General features: G+C 45.6%; 1 protein-coding gene across 2 annotated transcripts in view; it reads right to left on the minus strand.

Moving 5' to 3' along the window:
• Positions 1-18,518, minus strand: part of HNF1B (HNF1 homeobox B) — a 58,870-nt gene extending 40,352 nt beyond the window's left edge. For both annotated transcript variants that reach the window (XM_077836543.1, XM_077836542.1), the window contains exons 1-2: positions 18,175-18,518; positions 4,299-4,498 (exon numbers count right to left, since the gene is read on the minus strand). In XM_077836543.1, coding sequence (XP_077692669.1) covers positions 4,299-4,498; positions 18,175-18,518 — 544 coding nt within the window. The remainder of the gene's footprint in view (positions 1-4,298; positions 4,499-18,174) is intronic.
• Positions 18,519-18,935: the final 417 nt, after the last annotated feature.

The following is an 18,935-nucleotide window of genomic DNA, read 5'->3' on the forward strand; positions in this document are numbered from 1 at the left end:
GGGTTTGCTCTGGATTGACACGAATGTAGCTGAGCACTAAACGTAACCCCTAATTTCAATGTTTTATATAGAGCCATCAGTGCACTTTACAGATTATTACCCTGGTGGGAAGGGGGAGATAGGGAATGGCTTGTGGTTAGGACACGTTCAAGGAAGGCTGGCAATTGGGCTAGTCACTCCCCTTATCTGTGCCTCAGTTTCTTCTCTCAGCAGGGTGCTGTGAATCTGTTCAGTAATGTTTCAGAGGGGCTCAGTTGCATAAAAAATAAATAGCCAACTTCTCAAAATGGAGCAGATATCAACTCGAGAGAAAGGTGCCAAGGGCAATCTTGGATAAGTCACTCAGTTTCTCTGTGCCTCAGTTCCCCCAGCGCCCACCATTTGTCTGTCTTGAGGGTGAGCTCTCCAGGGCAGGGACTGTCTCTTACTAGGTGTAAGGGTTCTTCCATTGTTGTAGTAAATCCACCCCTCCGAGAAGCAGTAGCTAGGTGGATGGAAGAATTCTTCAGTCTACCCAGCAGTGTCTACACTGAAGCATAGCTCAGTTTAATTACATCGCACAGCATGTGACATTTTTCACTGCTCGGAGCAATGTAGTTAGGCCGACCTAACATTGTGTAGACCAGCCCCACATCAAGGCCTCAAGATGCTACAAGTATGCAGTAATAATCAAGTAGCCATGGGCTAATCTGAAAGGGTCAGTTGTTCCATTCAAAGTTCAGAGAACACATCCAAGGATTTGGAAGATTCTCTGTGCAAATCTCTTAAGTTTGCAAAGCCAGGCTGGAAATCTTATGAGACCAGGTTCTCTCCCCTCTGCACCAAGCTGGGACCTGGAAGTGCAGAGTCCCAAGACAATGACCAACGACTGCGGGTGGGAAGTTCAGAATTTTTGGCAGTTCAGAGAAGGTTCCATAGGGCACAGGTTCCAGCTTTCCCGAATATGTGGCTTTTCTCTGAGCTTCACCTCTCCATCTTGCGACTGCAGCTAATCTGCGAAATGCCTTCCCATGCCTATGCCAAGACACAGCCGCAGATGCATGTTCTAAAATTATTATGGATATGTATGAGCCTCACTGAGCTGTGTGGCAGCTCCCTTAATGAGAAGTCATATGCAGGCCATACATATTCATGGCCTGGCTTTCTGTGCCTGCCGTGTACTTGTTCGGGGGTGGGGGATTCTGTGAACTTAGACTAATACATTATGAGTTAGGCAGTCAGACTTCAAAGATCCCCCCCGAATTCTGCCTCTCTTTGTTCCTAAAGAACTCCCCTCCTTTGATACAGCTCCATTTCAAATTAATGGGAAACACACACACACTCCTACAGCAATAAGGAAGCTTAAATCAACCCATGTATGCAGCGGGATCGCCATTTCCAAAACCGAACACCTTGGGCAATGCAGCTCAGCAGAGGCATGAGGAGAACGGGTGACCTTCCATGCCTGCCTGCCACAGAGCTGGGGCCTGTCAGCGCAGCAGTAAAGGGAGATTGATGGCCGGTTTTATTATTCTCGGTTTTGCAGGGAAATTCTCCCTCTTTTTATAATAGCTTTTCCCTTGGGACAACAACAAGAGAAGCAGAAAACAGAGGCCAAGGTTGGAGCAGGAGGTTGGTATTTTTTCCCTCTAGGTGGATTTTCAAAGCAATGACATTCAGTTTGAAAGACTTTCTGGACTCCGTATCTTCCTGAAATAGACCGATACTCCATCCCGTTGGGAGGACAAGTGCTGAACTACTTGTTAAGACATAGTTTAGGGCTCAACCCCGGCAAACCTTGACTCACGTGGATAGCCCCAGTTGGATTCAATGAGATGAATTGCAGAAGTAAGGACTAATTACATGAGTAAAGTCGAGGTCTGTGGGGCCATTCAACTCGATGGCACAAGTGAGATTGGGCCCTTGTAGATTTGGATTGTTAAAGAAGGCCACAGGAACAACCTGAAACCTTTCTGCATTCTTCATTGCCTAAGAATCACTGCAGGAAACATGGAAATGCAGCACCCAGGAATTTTAGGGATTTTTGTTTTAAAAGGGGCCATACTCCTTTAAAAGGAATGATGGAGGAAACACTATTGTCCTTCCATATACAGCTACAAACTTGGCCTTAGATCATTAAAGCAAAGAATTTTAAAATTCTAATTAACTTTCCACCACTTGGGCTGGCTGCTTGCTTCATTTAGTTTGTACTTCATTTCGTTTGGACAGGGACATCAGACTAGTCAAGAACGAGGTCACCGAGTCCCTTGCCCTGTCCACGCAGAAAAGTTCTCTTTCTTAATTTCAGCCCATCACCCCAAGCTACCCCCAAAATCATCTCCCTCCTTCAAACATGTGCAAATTCATGTGCCCCAACTTACTGATCACTTAAAAGTTTTGCGTATTTACTTCAAGGATCTGTTCCCATTCGCACTGAATTCAATGACAAATCCCACCAATGGGATCAGGATCAGACTTCATCAGTCGATCCTGCTTCTATTTTTTGTTCCTGGCCTCTCACAGATGCTGTAGCAAATGCTTTACTAAGATCCAAATATGTCATGTTCACTGAGCTCCCATCACCTGCTGACTAATTCTATCACGAAGTAACCAGTTTCTCTGGAAAGGCCTAGTCTTTGTGGGTGAAATTCATCAGTTTCAGCACCATTTAAAGTCCCACAAACCCTAAGCTTAAGGTGTGCTCAATTGCACTTCTGCATGAGCGTGAGTCTCACCATATAAACCTACACTCATTATTGCTCTTTGTTCCATTATCCAAGATATTAAACTTTCTGATTTTCATGCATTAGCACAAGGCTGTAACCAACCAGTGGTTTGTAAAACACTGCAGAGGCATGTTTATATTCAGGCAAAAAAACCCAGCTGATTTCAATGATTTTTTTTAAATTGACAACTATATTTCTATCAATATATTAAAACTACAATTTTTGTCCAAGGCATTTGTCATTGCCACTTTAAGAATCCAGGGGAAGATTCCTAACAGCCTGGCAAACATGATAAGTACTGGAGTACTGGAAAATATTGCTAGAGAAAATAAGCTAGAGTACTGGAAAATATTGCCCCAAAAAGATTTCCTCAAGTAGTCACATCTCTGAAAAAACAGATTTTTTTCTGCTGTGTTCACATCCCCCTTTTTAAGGGTTCATTTCCCACAAATACTGCTGCAAATAAGTTCACTGATTGGAACATCCAGGGCAACAGCAAGTTTTAAGCAAGCGTTATAAAAATATTCCGAGGCCCTAATTCAGAAAGATACTTATGCATGTGCCTAACGAAGCAGATGACTAACCCCACTGAAGCGGCTGGGACCCTTCACGGTATTTGAGTTAGGCTCAGCTGGGGCCAAAGAGCACAAGTATTCTCCCCCAGAAATTTGATTCTAAGAGTCACACCCTTGCAATCCGGGAACAGAAATAATATCAGATGACTTATGTGTCCAATCAAATCAGCTTGAGTTTAGAATCCTCCCAACAAACTGTTCAGAAACAAGCCACAGACCAAGGATTATTTGAAGAAAATATTTCCCACATATTTGTGAAAAATGAATAAATGTGAGAAGCTGCAGACAGAGAGGCAAAAGTCATCTAAATCAGGTGTTCCTTATGAATGATTTGTCTGGTTCTAATTGTAACACATACATGGGGCAATTCAAAGTGATTTTAATGGGGGCTACATGGAAGTTGAACGTTGCTACTCAGTGGGCTTCACTGTATTTCTTATGGGCTTTTTCAAAAAACATGTACTTAAGACGCATCTCTTTTTTTTTTTAATTTTATGCAGTAAAATTTCAAACAAAGCACCAAAAATGCAGTATAATCCTTTGAGTAATGGCACTACCAAGGAGCTGTGGTGATCACATGGACAGCTAAATCAGGACGTTATGCATGCTTCAAGGCATGAAATGTCTCAGTAAGACAATAAGCTATGATTTGAGCATGAAAAAAAGGGGGGGATAATTCATTTTCTACCTGCTTCATTTCATTGATGGACTGAGAACATCTGATACAGAAACCACCGAGAGACTCAAGCCCCGATTCAACAAAGCATTTTCATCACTTGGTTAATTTTAAGCATGTAAATCCATGCCTATGCAGCAAATCACTACGCACATGCTTGACTTGAACCATGTGGCCCTGTTAAATCAGGGGTTTAAAGCCAAACGTGTGCTTGACTGGACCGAGGTATCAATAGAAACACGAAGCCCCACTATACGGTAACTTTTCAGAGCAGATCTGCACGGTAACGAGCCGCGGCGCCCAGGCCGGAAGGAACAAGGCCATCGAGAGCAGACTACTTACGTCTGAGAATCTCCCTCTGCTTCCGGACGTACCAGGTGTAGAGGGCTGCCCGCTTCTGCGTTTTCATAGGTGTCCCCTTGTTGAGGTGCTGGGAGAGGTGAGACTGATTCAGGCCTGTGACGTCCACCACCTCCCTCTGGGGGATGTTGTGCTGCTGCATGTAACCTTTGATCATTTTCGCCGCCCGCCAGGGGTCCTCACTACAGGGGAAACAAACAGTGAGTTTGGTCTGGGAGAGGGGGTGCCCAGGGTGAGCTTATTCCAATGACAAAAACCTCAGGCTGATGGCTAAGAATCTATTACCAGTAGGATGGCAGCATTAGGCCTTTTGAATGCACGAGGGAAGCCAGAATCCATTACAGGTGGGCATCCCAAACCCCACGACAGGATTTCCTTGCAATTGCCCAAGTTGGGCAGTTTCACTGATGATGGGTCGGCCTCCTTAAAAATCACTCTATCCATGAGCCCTGCACAAGGACAGATCCCACCCTGCTGCCCTGGAAGACCCTTCACTCCAAAGGGGGCAGGATCAGTCCCTTAATCTCAATCTGACCCTCTAGTATTTGATCCACAAATTTACGCCTTCCGGTCACATCCCGCTTCCAGCAGGAATAACCTCAGCTGGATGAAAAGTAAATTTGATAATGTTGTCCAGTGGTTAAAGCAAGGGACAGAGTCGGAGCTCTAGGTTCCATTCCCAGCTTCACATCTCTGTCTAGCCACCTAATCTCGGTCTGTGGCTCAGTTTACTCATAGGTAAAATAGAAATAAAACTTGCTTGCTTCACAGGGGTGTTGCAAGGCTTAATGAAGCATTTTGAGATCCATCATCCTTGAACAAAAGGTCCAACAGAAGCATTAAGTCTGAGTAGTAGTAATGGTAATAATAATCCCTCTCCTTGATATCTATGAACAACGAGGAGCTCCAGGTTCCATAATGGGAGTTCCCTCCATAAACACAGCGGATAGCGAAGACTTCTAATTTTGTGAAAATTGGACATTTTTCTTTTTACCTAGCCTCTGTTCTATGCCCTTTCACACGGCATTAATGAGTGATCCCCAAAAGAACTGAAGATCATTGGGAGTGTGACAGCACAGAACACTGCCTTTGTTGAGACCCAGACCTTTGCAGCTTTAAGGTGCGTTACAAATTACATCCAACAATAGCTTTAAAATGGTAAGTATTTTCGCCCTTCATTACTAGCGAGACTCACACCTTACTCCTAAGCCCTCCTATGATCCTGCTGCCTTCTCCAAAACCTGAGTAAAGAGATAGCTCAGCAGATGCTTCACAACTCTGGGCTCTAGCAGGCCAAGACAGGGCAGAGCTTGTGAAAGTTTGTTTCAAGTCAGAGCAGACATTTGGACTTGGGTCTGAAAAGCCCAATTCTGAGGACCTTCAGGGCATGTAGCAAAGCTCACGTTTCCCCCCAGGCTTTTAAAACCAGGATGAGAGAAATTATAAGCCTGGAGAACTGTAGGAGGGAGAAGGTGATTTGAGCTTCTGAGTTCCATCCGTGGAAGGTTATATTGGATTGTAGTGCTGCACTGTAGTTATGGTTGAATATGAAGACCCCAAATTCTCCAGTGGATTCGGGCACATGCGTAACCTTATACACTCTCAATAGTTCCCTTGCAGTCAACCGGGGTACTCAGTGTGTAAGCAGTGTTGCCAGCTGTTACGGATTTTATCACAAACATTTCTTGTTTTCTTCCCTTAAATTCTCAGCTCCTGGAGTAAGTGGTTATGTGAGAATCTCAGCTTTCATTTACAAAAGTTATATATTTCAGCCATGGTAGCAGCAGAAAGCCCGAAAACATGAGCCCAATACACCGTTAATTTAAAAACCAGAAGACAAATTTATTATTTTTTAAAATCTGATTATTTTTGAGCCACGTCTCATGATTTTAATGCTTGGGCTTTGCAAGGCTGCATGTGTATCGGTATTTGCAAGATCAGGACCTGATTTTAATGTATTTTTAAATTATTTCCAGGGCACCTCCAGTGTCTGGCCAATCATTCTTTTTTGGGGTGCATATCATTCTAAATAAATACATTACATGGTAAATACTGTTAAATCTGCTAAGGGCAGTTATTGTAAAGACAGGTTAATACCCAAAAATACATTTCAATTATTTAAGATGATTGGATTTTTATAGACAAGGACGGTGAATTAAAAGGAAGTGGTTTATGCTGAAAAACCATTTTTGATCATGAACTTGGTTACAGTTGTGCACTAAAATAATGAGATATTCTAATATTTTACTTGGAATAACCATCCAACTGCATTTTTAAATTTATTTGTTATTTTGGATCCTTCAACTTGTCAAGGAAAAAAAAATCCCATAGATTTCTTACCTTTTGTCCTGAAAGCAGCTTAAAAACAAAGCTACTGGTAAACAATGTGAAAGTGAGTTCGGAAAAATTTTGTTATAATAGTGCACTTTTCCCTCATTTCCCCTCTAAAACAATAACTATTTTATTTAACAATAACGCCCAATCCTGCTTTCTCAAAGTACTGAAAATTCCCAGTGGTTGTTCTGTGTTTGTACAGCACCTAGCACAATGGGGTCTTGGCTCATAACTGGGGCTCCTAGATGCTATTGTAATAAAAATAACAAAATAATAAATAATTAAATCAAATAATAATAATAATAGGAGTTTGGGGTGTATTGATTATGGAATGCAGGATCCAACACAGTATAGCAGACTCAAAATTTGACACCCTACCCCTTAATTTTGCTCCAGCCATTAATGAAGTTCCTCAAATTATTTTGGTGACTTTTTCAAAAGGAGTATGTCAGTGACTTTTTCCCTACATATTCATTCATTCATATGACATCGTGGTATGTATGATACATACTTACACATTCTTAATATTGCACCAGTGCTTAGGAGTCCCTGTCTAGGCGCTGTCCAAACAGAGAGCAAAAAGGTGGGCCCCGTCCCCAAGAGATACGCTGCCATAAACTAGCGCTTAAGGACAGCCCTCCTCAATACCAAACGTGTGCGCACATATGATGGAGGAAAACATTGGTTTCTAAGGGTTTGTTACAAACAGCGTCAAAATTAAATTATATGATTGTAAATGATGTTCAAAGTCTATTTAAACAGAACTGGACGGAGACAATCCACACATCAGTGAAATATCGAAAGACTCATGTATAGAAATACAGAAAGACCCAGAACATATATAAGGTGGCTTGAGAGTGGCGTCTCATTGACCAGCAACTGTAATTATCGTAATTGTGAGTTTTCAGAACTTACTGACTTTGCTCTACATCGGGGGTCCTTTTTCTTTCTGAGTCCTCCCCCCCTCCCCCCCCGCCAACATGCTATAAAAACTTCATGACCCCCTGATGCCACAACAACTGTTTTTCTGTATATCCAGTAGATTAAAAGCCAGAGCCAGCATCAGGGGGTAGCAAGCAGGGCAATTGCCTGTGGCCCCATGCCACAGGGAGCCCCACAAAGCTAAGTGCTCAGGCTTCAGCTTCAGCTTCAGCCCCAGCTAGTGGGGCTCAGGGACCCAGGCTTACATGGCAGGGCTTGAACTTTCTGCCCTGGGTTCCATTAAGTCTAATGCCACCCCTGCTTGGCAGACCCCCTGAAACCTGCTCATGGCCCCCCCAGGGAGCCCCAGACCTCCGGTTGAAAACTGCTGCTCTATATTCATGCCATGTCCTCAAACCTGTAAAAACCTGAGCAGGGAAGCACTGTTCAATTGAACTATTCCCATAAGTTGAGTTATTCATGTGCTTACAGGGTCAATCCTGCAAACACTTAACTGTAGCAAACACCGTTACATTAGGGTTGTGACAGACTTCCAGGTCCAGACCATCTGGGGAAATCTTCATTCATGGTGCAGAAAACCGAGCTGCCCCATTCCCCCAACATAAAAATTGTAGAGTCAAATCTGATTTGTATTATCTGCAAGTGGAGCCAATGAAATCAGTGGGAAAGACAATCAGGACCAGGACTGCCTCCCATCCTCCTCCTACAGAGGTATTTGTCCTGCGCTTATTGTCCCTAATTTGGGTGACATCCTCACATTTCTTATATTTCATCAACAGAGATGACACATTCCCCCCAAATCTCTTACAGGAATACATACTTGAATTAAAGATGATAATAACTGGCTTGCCCCAGCTGTGTCTACATCACGTTCCATTTATAGTGTAGCAAGCGAGTAGACTGGCGGAAATATTCACCTAAGCAGTAAGCTTTAAGCCAGTACTAGAGACTTTTTTCAGAAAGTGAGTTTGGAACTTTACCACCACCACAGACCGGATTTTAAGGGTTACACTAATCCAGCCAGTGAACAGAAACAATGCTACATGACCTGCCTCCAGTCAGCACTAGCCAAAATATCTCAAATGTTGAACACCCTAAATGAAATGCTTGCAAAACAAACAAACGAGCAAGCAAACAAACAAAAAACACCCTACCAACCAAGGATCATTTGTGGAAAGTGTTCAGTGAAGAATTTGGAATGGTGAATACATCGGGGGAGGGGGGGAATCTCTTATGAAGAGAAAGAAATCTATTCAGTCAATTATTCCCTACAGATTATTGTGCAGTTCTACCTGGCTCTGTGCTGTCATCGCAACTACCCCTAGCTATGGGAAGACTGAATCCCGAAGGGTTCCTATTATCAAAGTTCAGATAGTGCTGGCTCTCCCCAATTTATTCCTTTGTTATGGGTCACCTCTCTCCCTGTATGATCAAGGTGATCCAGCAGCAGTCTGTCTTGGTTGCAAATCCACATTAATCTAGCCAGGTCTTTCCCACTCTGCACGGGGATTACAGGTACACAGAGATCCAGAAAAACTGTAAACTACTCTGGTCACAGCCTCTATTCTTGATGTGGCTGGCCCTTGCTGGAAATTGAACATCTGGCTCACAAGACTTGCCCTTCCTTGCTTCTGTGTTCCTCTAGAGGAATCATTTTATCGCACATATTTATTTAAAGATTCTTAAAGAGCTCATCATTTTAAGAGCTGGGTTCTATTTACCAAAGGGGAAGAGCATTCAAGATTATACAGAGAATTACCTATAAAAGCCACGGCTACTGTAAGAGGCAAGAAAGCTTCATTGCTTTCCTGTTACCTGGGAAGATGACAAAGAGAGCAGGAGGTGACTCATATATACACTCTTATATTACACTTTTCATCCTTCCATCTAAACTGCTTTATAAAAGGAGGGCAGTATCACTATTCCCATCTTACAAAAGGGGAAACAAACACAGGGCGGGGAAGTGATTTGCCCATGGTCACACAAAAGGCCAGAGCCAGGAATAGGAACCCAGATCTCCTGAGTCCCAGTCCAGTGCTCTACCCACTAGACAGACCACACTGCTTCCAATCTATATACGGATTTTCTTTGGCTGTCATTGGCTTATCTCAGATGAATGATTTTATAAAATTACTGAACAATAAAGTTACTAAAATAGAGTAACTCAGCATTTCTAAGAGAAACTGGTTAACTTCATACTAAATTAAGCTAGATTTTCGGAGCCCGATCTTCAGCTGGTGTGAACGGAACATCTTGACCCCCCACCATGAATCTGGACCTTAACTCCCTCCACATGCGTAGCATTCCATGGTTTTCTCAAAGCAGATAATGGGCCTGATCCTGCGTTCCTTGTCCATCCAACTCCTCCTATTGACGTCACTGGAAGTTCATCCCTAAGTAAAAATAACTAACAATAATTTGTCTGTGAATGTATGACCCAAACCAGGGATTTTCTAAAACCATGACTAGTCTTCTGAGCGGAGGTTGCCTGTTCATAGCTAAGTTGCATTATTGAGGTCACATGAAGCTTCTTTCCAAGGATTCCCTCCCTCTCTCACCCCCGCTCCCCCACTCCAGCCTTGAAAAGAGGTAAATAAATCTCTTGACAACATCCTCAGAGAAATATGCCAAGAATTTATACTCTTGGATTATAAACCAGGCTCTCTGCATAGACCGTCTATCTAATCTGTATCTCTTGGTACACACGCAAAGGCTTAAAAGCTCCTAAGGTGTGTGATGTTCAGTCAACCCTTACCCTTTTATTTTAAACAGACTTCTTTATACTACATCGAAAGGCTGCCTCTACACCAGCAGATATTTCGCCAGCCATTTCTCACCTCACCTTCCAGTTATAGGTGGATTTTTGCGCACCTCAGCAGCAGAGTGCACAGAGCAAATTCCTATTGTTTGCATGTAGCAGTCACATGTCCCTCTTAGCCAGAGTCATTCAACAGTCATCATTATTAATTATTATTATTAATTATTATTATTTACTGAGGATAGCCCCAGCCATGTGCTGTGCACCATCCCAACTCTCAAGGACAATCTCTGCTCCACAGAGCTCACAATCACAAGTGGACAAGTAGGCCAAAGACAAGGGAAGTCAAACAGCAAAAGGCAATTTAGATATGGGTAAGCCAAAGTCACTGTAAGCAGCATGGAAGAAGTGGGTCTTTAAGAGGATTTACATTTGGATAGAATAGGAGCCTGGTAGATGTGGCTGCACTATCCAGAAGGAGCCACACAGAAGAAGGCACAGTGGGGATTGTGCCAGAAACTATTATTTTCTGACCAGAGGTGGCAGGGTGACTACTACAATGCCTTAGGCAAAACCCAATCGAAGTCAATGGAATCACAGCAGAGATGGATTTAGTTCAGCATAACTGAAATGGTTACTTATTCTTATACCCCAGCTCCCTCTCCCAGTACGTATGAGCAGCCATACTGGGTCAGACCAATGTAGCCCAGTGTCCTTCCAGCAGTGGCTGGTGCCAGATGCTTCAAAGGGAATGAAAAGAAGAGGGCAATCTATCGAGTGATCCATCTCCTGTCTTCCAGTCCCAGCTTCTGGCAGTCAGAGGCTTAGGGACACATAGAGCATGGGGCTGCATCCATGACCATCTTGGCGAATAGTTATTGATAGACCTGTCCTCCATGAACTCAGCTAGTTCAGTTTTGAACCCAGTTATACTTTTGGCCTTCACAACATCCCTTGGGAATGAGTTTCACAGGTGGTGCACTGTGTGAAGTACTTCCTTTTGTTCGCTTTAAACCTCCTGCCTATTCATTTCATTGGGTGACTCCTGGTTCTTGTGCTATGTGAAGGGGTGAACAACACTCTTCTGTATTCGTTTTCTCCACACTGCTCATGATTTTATAGACCTCTCTCATGTCCGTCCCCCCCGTTGTCTCTTTTCCAAGCTGAACGGCCCAGTCTTTTTAATGTCGCCTCACATGGAAGCTGTTCCACACCCAGAATCATTTTTGTTGCCCTTCTCTGTACTTTTCCCAATTTCTAATCTATCTTTTTTGAGTTGGGGGAACCAGAAGTGCACTCAGTATTCAAGGTGTGGAGTACCATGGATTTACATAGTGGCATTACATTTACTGTCTTATTTATCTCTTTCCTGATGGTTCCTAACGTTCTGTTCGCTTTTTGACTGCTGCTGCACATCGAGCAGATGTTTTCAGAGAACTATCCACACTGACTCCAAGATCTCTTTCTTGAGTGGTAACAGCTAATTTAGACCCCGTCATTTTGTATGTATAGTTAGGATTATGGTTTTCCAGTGTGCATTACTTTGCATTTATCAACATTGGGCAACAAACTGGCAGATGAAATTCAATCACCCAGTTTTGTGAGATCCCTTCATAACTTTTTGCAGTTTGCTTTGGACTTATCTTCAGTAATTTCATATCTTCAAAAAATTTGCCACCTAACTGTTTAATTTTTTCTCCAGATCATTTATGAATATGTTGAACAGCACTGGTCTCAGTACAGATACCTGCTACTTATCTCTATCCACTGTGAAAACTAACCATTTACTCCTACCCTTTGTTTTCTGTCTTTTAACCAGTTACTGATCCATCCCTCTTTACTTTGCTTCAAAGCATTTGCTGAGGAACTTTGCCAAAGGCTTTCTGGAAGTCCAAGTACGCTGTATCCACTGAAACACCCTTGTCCACATATTTCTTGACATCCTCAAAGAATTCTAATAGATTGGGGAGGCATGGTTTCCCTTTACAAAAAGCCATGTCACTCTTCCCTAACATATCCTGTTCATCTAAATGTCTGATAATTCTCTTCTTTACTACGGTTGAATCAATATGCTTAGTACTGAAGTTACGCTTGCCAGCCTGTAATTGCCAGGATCACCTTTCTTAAAAATTGGCATTACATTAGTTATCCACCAGCCATCTGGTACAGAGGCTGATTTAATTGACAGGTTACAGAACACTGTTAGTAGGTCTGCAATTTCATATCAGAATTCCTTCAGCACTCTTGGGTCAATACCACTTGGTCCCAGTGACTTACTACTGTTCAATTTAAAAATTTGTTCCAAAACCTCCTCTATTGACACCTCAAAACTGGGACTGTTCCTCAGATTTGTCATAATGGCTCATTTGTGGGAATCTCCCTCACATCCTCTGCAGTGAAGAACAAATCAAAGAATTCATTTAGCTTCTCTTCAGCAGACAGTTCTTCCTTTGAGTGCTTCTGTAGCCCTGCAATCATCCCGTGGTCCCACTGGTTGTTTGGCGGGCTTCCTGCTCATGAGGTACTTAAATATTTATTGTTAATTATTATTAGAGGTATGTATGTTGTTTCAGCCTCCATGATGGTGTTTTTAAAAAGTTTCCATGCATTTTACTCTTGTGACTGTTCCTTTTAAGTTCCATTTAACCAGCCTCCTCATTTGCATGTAGTTCCCCTTTTTGAAATTAAATGCCATTGGAATGGGTTGCTTTGGTATTTCCCCCCCTACATGGATGTTAAATTCAATTACATTATGGTCGTTGTTACAGAGTGGTTCAGCTATATTCACTTCTTGGAGCAGAACCTGTGAACCACTTAGGACTAAATCAAAAATTGCCTCTCCCCTTTTGGGTTCCAGGTATATGTGCTTCAAGAAGCAGTCATTAATGGTGTCTGGAAACTTAATCTCTGCATCCCATCCTGAGGTGACATGTTCCTAGTCACTATTGGGAGAGTTGAAATCCCCCATTAATATTGGAGGTTTTGTTTTTATAGCCCCTCTAATCTCCCTGAGCATTTCACAGTCACCATGAGGGTGAGGTGGTTGGCAGTGTACTTCTACTGCTTCCTCCTCTTATTATTCAAGCGTTTCTAGCCAGAGAGATTCTGTGGTACCATGTGATTCATTTGAAGATTTTTACTATATTTGATTCTAGGCTTTCTTTCACATATAGTGCCACTCCCACCCCAAAGCAACCTACTCAGTCATTCCAATATAATTTGTACTCTGGTATTACCATGTCCCATTGGTTATCGTCATTCTACCAAGTTTCTGTGATGCTAATTATATCAATATCCCCATTTAGACTTCTTGCATTTATATACAAACACTTACAAACTGTGTCAATATTTAGTTATCTGCCTTTATGTGATGTAATTGATTGGGGCTCTTTTTTGTTTGACTGTTTCCCTTCATTTCCCACCTGTACTTTATCAACTTCTATCCTCTCCTCTTTACTGGGTTATAAAATCTCCCCTTTAATAAGTCCCCAATTAAGGGATGCGTTTGTCCTAACCATGTGCTCCTCCACATCTGTTGGCTTTCCCCCAGCCCTTAGTTTAGAAACTCCTCTACAACCTTTTGAATTTTACATGCTAGCAATCTAGGTCCTATATAGGCTCCTCCTTTCCCAACAGGTTCCCCAGTTCCTAATAAACTTAAATCCCTCCTCCCAACGCCATAATCTCATCCGCACATCAAGACCCTGCAATTCTGCCTGTCTAACTGGCCCTGCATGCGGAACTGGAAGCATTTCGGAGAATGCCACCATGGAGGTCCTGGATTTTAATCTGTTACCAAATCATAAGTTTGGCCTCCAGGACCTCTCTGCTATCTTTCCCTATGTCACTGGTACCTACATGACCAAGACCACAAAGGCTCTGCTTAAAGCAAACTGGGAGTTCTTTGCAAAAGAACTTCCTCAGGGAAGTGTGCCTGATCTTAAGAACAGCCATACTGGGTCAGACCAAAGTCCCTCTAGCCCAGTAACCTGTCTTCTGACAGTGACCAATGCCAAGTGCTCCAGAGGGAATGAACAGAACAGGTAATCAAGTGATCCATCCCCTGTCATCCATTCCCAGCTTCTGGCAAACAGAGGCTAGGGACACCATCCCTGCCCATCCTGGCTAATAGCCATTGATTGACCTATCCTCCATGAATTTATGTAGTTCTTTTTTGAACCCTGTTATAATCTTGGCCTTCACAACATCCTCTAGCAAGGAGTTCCACAGGTTGACTATGCATTATGTGAAAAAATACTTCATTTTGTTTGTTTTAAACCTGCTGCCTATTAATTTCATTTGGTAGCCTCTAGTTCTTGTGTTCTGAGAAGGAATAAATAACACTTCCTTATATACTTTCTGCACACCAGTCATAATTTTATAGACCTCAATCATATCTTCTCCCTTAGTCATCTCTTTTCCAAGCTGAAAAGTCCCAGTCTTATTAATCTCTCCTCATATGACAGCCGTTCCATACCCCTAATCATTTTTGTTGCCCTTTTCTGAAACCTTTTCCAATTCCAATATCTCTTTTTTGAAATGGGGCGACCACATCTGTATGCAGTAGTCAAGATGTGGGCCTATCATGGATTTATATAGAGGCAATATGGTATTTTCTGTCTTATTCTCGATCCCTCTCTTAACGATTCCCAACATTCTGTTCGCTTTTTGGCTGCTGCTGCACAGTGATGGATCTTGTTTGCACTGGAGGCAAGCTTTGAACTGAAGGGGCAAAATTCTGGCCAGAGTTATTGTCCAAGCAAACCTACCAGCTTTAGGGGTGTTACACAGGTGTCACTGGGGAAAGGGGGCAGAATTCAGACCTTCACCTACTTCAGAAGAGGGCACACCATAAGAGACAGGTGTAATGAACAGCTGAGAGGAGTGTGGGGTGGACTGTCACACACCTGGCCTCTCCAGCCAGAGTGCTGAGAGAATCCCAGGGACCAAAGGGCAGGAGAGCACACCAAGGCAAATGAAGATAGGGAATGCAAATCTCCTGGAAAACACCCTGAACACTACAGAAAAATGTTCTGTTCTGATCAATGCATCTTCACCAGTGTCTAAGCGGAGTCATTTTTAAGGGACTATTAAACTAATCGGCCTTCTTCTCCCCCCCCCCCCCCCACACCCCCGTTGTCTCAGATGTACAGATTGTAAAGTGTCTGCAGATGACATACAAGCCCTGTGCAGAGCACAATAGGGGCCCAGACCGAGGCCCCACAAAGGACCACAAAACAACAAGGGGGTGCAGATACACCAACACAGAGCATTATAGTCCATTATAGATAGAGGGTGTGGAGAGAGCTGAGGGTGTTTCCCGAGGGGTGCAAAGGAGCTTTGTAGGTGAATCCCTGTCTGATAGATTGACTGAATGCTGCTGGAGTTATGCTGTATGGTTATTCAGGGTTAGGGCTCCTGGAGGCTCTGTATTATTTAAATCAAGGTAACTAGACGTGCAATCGGTAGGTTTTGGGGACTACAGCGGGGTGCATTAGAAATACCCGATTTAGACACAAACAGGAGGGAGCCTCCGTGCATTTCCCCCCCGCCTCTCCCCCCTTAGGCGGAGGGGCAGGGGATTTCGCTGCCTTACGGGAGTGCATGTCCCGCTCTGGGACCGCAGCGCTCCCCGGTCCCCGACAGCCTCAGTCCCGGCGGGCTTCTGCTGAGGATACCCAGCTGTATGGGGGGGTTCCGCCCCCACCCGCAGGCAGGACCCCCGCCCCAGGTCCCCCATGGCCTTGATGTCCTCCCCGCCCCCATAGTCAGAGGGCAGCGCCCCACTCTCGGCCCCTGGGCGCCCCGCTGGCCCCAGGCTCGCCAGGGACCGGGTGCCCGCACCGCGGCCAGGCTGGGGCAGCGACACCGCCTGCAGGGCTGGGGGGGGGAGGGGGTTAAATCAGCTCGATTCCCCCCCCCCAGCGAGTCCCCACCCGGCCCTTCCCCTCTCACCCCTTCCTTCGCCTGGCAGCGGCCGGAGCTGGGCTCAGGGACCGGGCCCTCCCCGGCCGGGCTCGCTCCTTTCCTGGGCACCCTTTGAGGCGAGCCCGGCGCTGGAGGAGCCGCCCGGCAGCTCCGGGGCGTGTTTATTTATATAAGAGAAGGCCAAAAATAAAACCCAAAACAAAAACCAAAACCCCAAACACCCGCGCCTGGGGTTTTCCTCTGCCCCCCCCCCCCAGGTTTACAGCTTCGCCAATGAATAACCCGCCTCTCCCCGCAGCCTCAGCGCAGCCCCGTGTGTATCTTTCGGTTGATGATTTATAGACATAAATTAATACCCCCCCCAGCTCCAGGTGCGGCCGGTTGGGGTTGCCCCGGAGCGCGCGGAGGGAAGGGGGCAGCCCGCGGGCGGCTCTCGGGTTGCTCCGGGCGATAGGGTGCAGGTAACGCCCGGGACGGGCCCTCCCAAAGCGGCTTTAATCCCCTCGCCAGCTCTCAGGGCAACAAGCGCCAGCGCGGCCCCAGAAGTGGGGAGCCGCCGCTGGGTCCAACTCTCCCCGCCCCGCGGAGAGAGAAGGGCCCCGGCTCGCTCGCTGCTTCCCTCCCAGAGCAGCCCCGCTTTGCACAGAAATCCCCTGCTCCAGTTAGCAAGCCGCTTCGAAACCACACCAGCCCCTAAAACCCACTCCGAGCCGCCAATGCGTCCTGCCACCCGTGCCCAGTGATTCGTTCGTTACACGGGTCGGTCTGGCTGTTTCCGCTGGTTTTTAGCAAGGGCTAAATTATGCTAAACTAATTAGGCATCAGAATAAAAAGAGTAAAAAAGTTACCAGCGGCCTGAAAAGTATTTTCTCTGCTCGCTTCTACGCTAAGACACTGCAGCCTTCGGCTAGAGACTTTCCTGGTGTGTTCAAGTCCCTGGGGTTAGTAAAGGGCCGGGGCTGGGGTTAGTTGATATTTTGCTAAAGAAAAAGAAACAATGAACGACGTGGATAATTAGTAACTAACTAACTAACTAACTACCTTGTCAGGGCAACAGAGCTCGGGGAAGCGTCGCAGCGTTTGATCAGCATCCCCCGGCTCCAGGCAAGGAATCGGCTCTCAACGCGAAAAGTTACTCCAAAGTTTTATTCCTTGTTAGCCAGCGTCCCAGCGGGGCTCGCTCGGAAGTGCGCGGATCTGCTCAGAGTCCGTTTTTATTTTCTATTTAACTCCATCCTCAAATTTCCCAACCCCACCGCGAATCCACTGGGAAGGAAAAGAATCCCAGGATCCTCACCTTACTGGTTAGCTGCACGGTATGGGGCTGCTCGTGTGTGGTTTCAAAGCGAGGTGTGAAATAGGAGCGGGAGCGAGTTTTTAAGAGACTCTTTCAAATCCAATTTTTAAAACACAAGCAAGCCCATCGCCACTTCCTCGGGTCGATTTTCCTTCCTTTTTAAAGTTTAGTTTGAGGCGCCCAGCAACCGCGGATGGGCGCAGACAGCCGCTCGGACAAAGTGGAGTTCAAAGGAGCAGAATTTCGTGGAATTCAGCGTTAAAAACAAAAACAAAAAAAGCCCCACTCCGATTTACTGATTTACACGTGCCCTCTCTGGGCCCGAGCCCTGGGCTCAGCACGCCAGGAGCGCGGGGCGGGGAGGGCAGAAAGTGACCTGGCAGGCGCGGGGTCTCCTGCTGCATTTACACGCGGTTAGAAATCGATTCTCTAGTTACCTGCGTGGGGGGGGAACCATGAAGGGCAGGTTCCCAGGGGCTGGAGTGACCTGGGTTTAAGAGTCCGGGGAGGGGGCAGAAATGCAAGGGGACTACATCCCACCTGGGCCTCTGGCAGCAGGCATATGGGGTGGGGGGAAGAAGAGGGAGCCCCGTTTGTACCTGATCATCCGATCCACCTCCGCTCTTTGCTCTACGGCCTCCTCCGTGTTGAGCGCCTGCAACTCCCGGAGGATCTGCGGGGTGTCGAAGTCGTCCCCGTCCTCGGAGCCCTCGTCCCCGGACAGCTTGCCCTTGCTGTGGCCGTTGGTGAGGGTGTGGAAGACGGGCTTGCTGTCCGCCTCCGTCCCGCTGCCTGGGGACAGGGGCAGGTTTTCCAGCTTCACCCCGAAGCTGGTGGTGGGCACCATGTCGTCCAGGGCTTGGATCAACGCCTCCTTGCTGGCTCCGGAGCTGAGAAGAGCGCTCAGAAGTTCCTGCTGCAGAGAGCTGAGCTTGGACACCATTTTACCAGGAGGGGAGAGAGAGAGAGAAGGGGGGGGGTAGGGTAGGGGTGGGGTGGGGGGAGGGAAGGTAAGTTAAAAAACACCCCAAAGTCTTGGATTCCCCCCGTGAGCCCCAGACACCTGCTCCTCCTCCGTGCCCTGGTGAATCTCCTTTGAGAGGGCTCTGCAGACCTCTACCTTGCCATGATCTCCTCCATTAGGCAATATAAGATATGCAAATCAGTGGGAAGGGAGAGTCATTCCTGCAGGATGCAAATGGAAAGGGGGCTAGTGGGTAAAAGGTTTGGGGGGGGGGGGAGAAAAGAAGAGCTGCTGCTCTGGGCCTGGGTTTGACGGAGTTCGTTGTGTTTATAGGGGTGGCTGAAACCTTTTGATTGGTTCTGTTTTTATCAGCCAAACTTTAGCTGAACTTTGGAC

The sequence above is a fragment of the Eretmochelys imbricata genome, chromosome 17 (assembly GCF_965152235.1).
Source record: "Eretmochelys imbricata isolate rEreImb1 chromosome 17, rEreImb1.hap1, whole genome shotgun sequence".
In the NCBI taxonomy this organism is placed as follows: domain Eukaryota; kingdom Metazoa; phylum Chordata; order Testudines; family Cheloniidae; genus Eretmochelys; species Eretmochelys imbricata.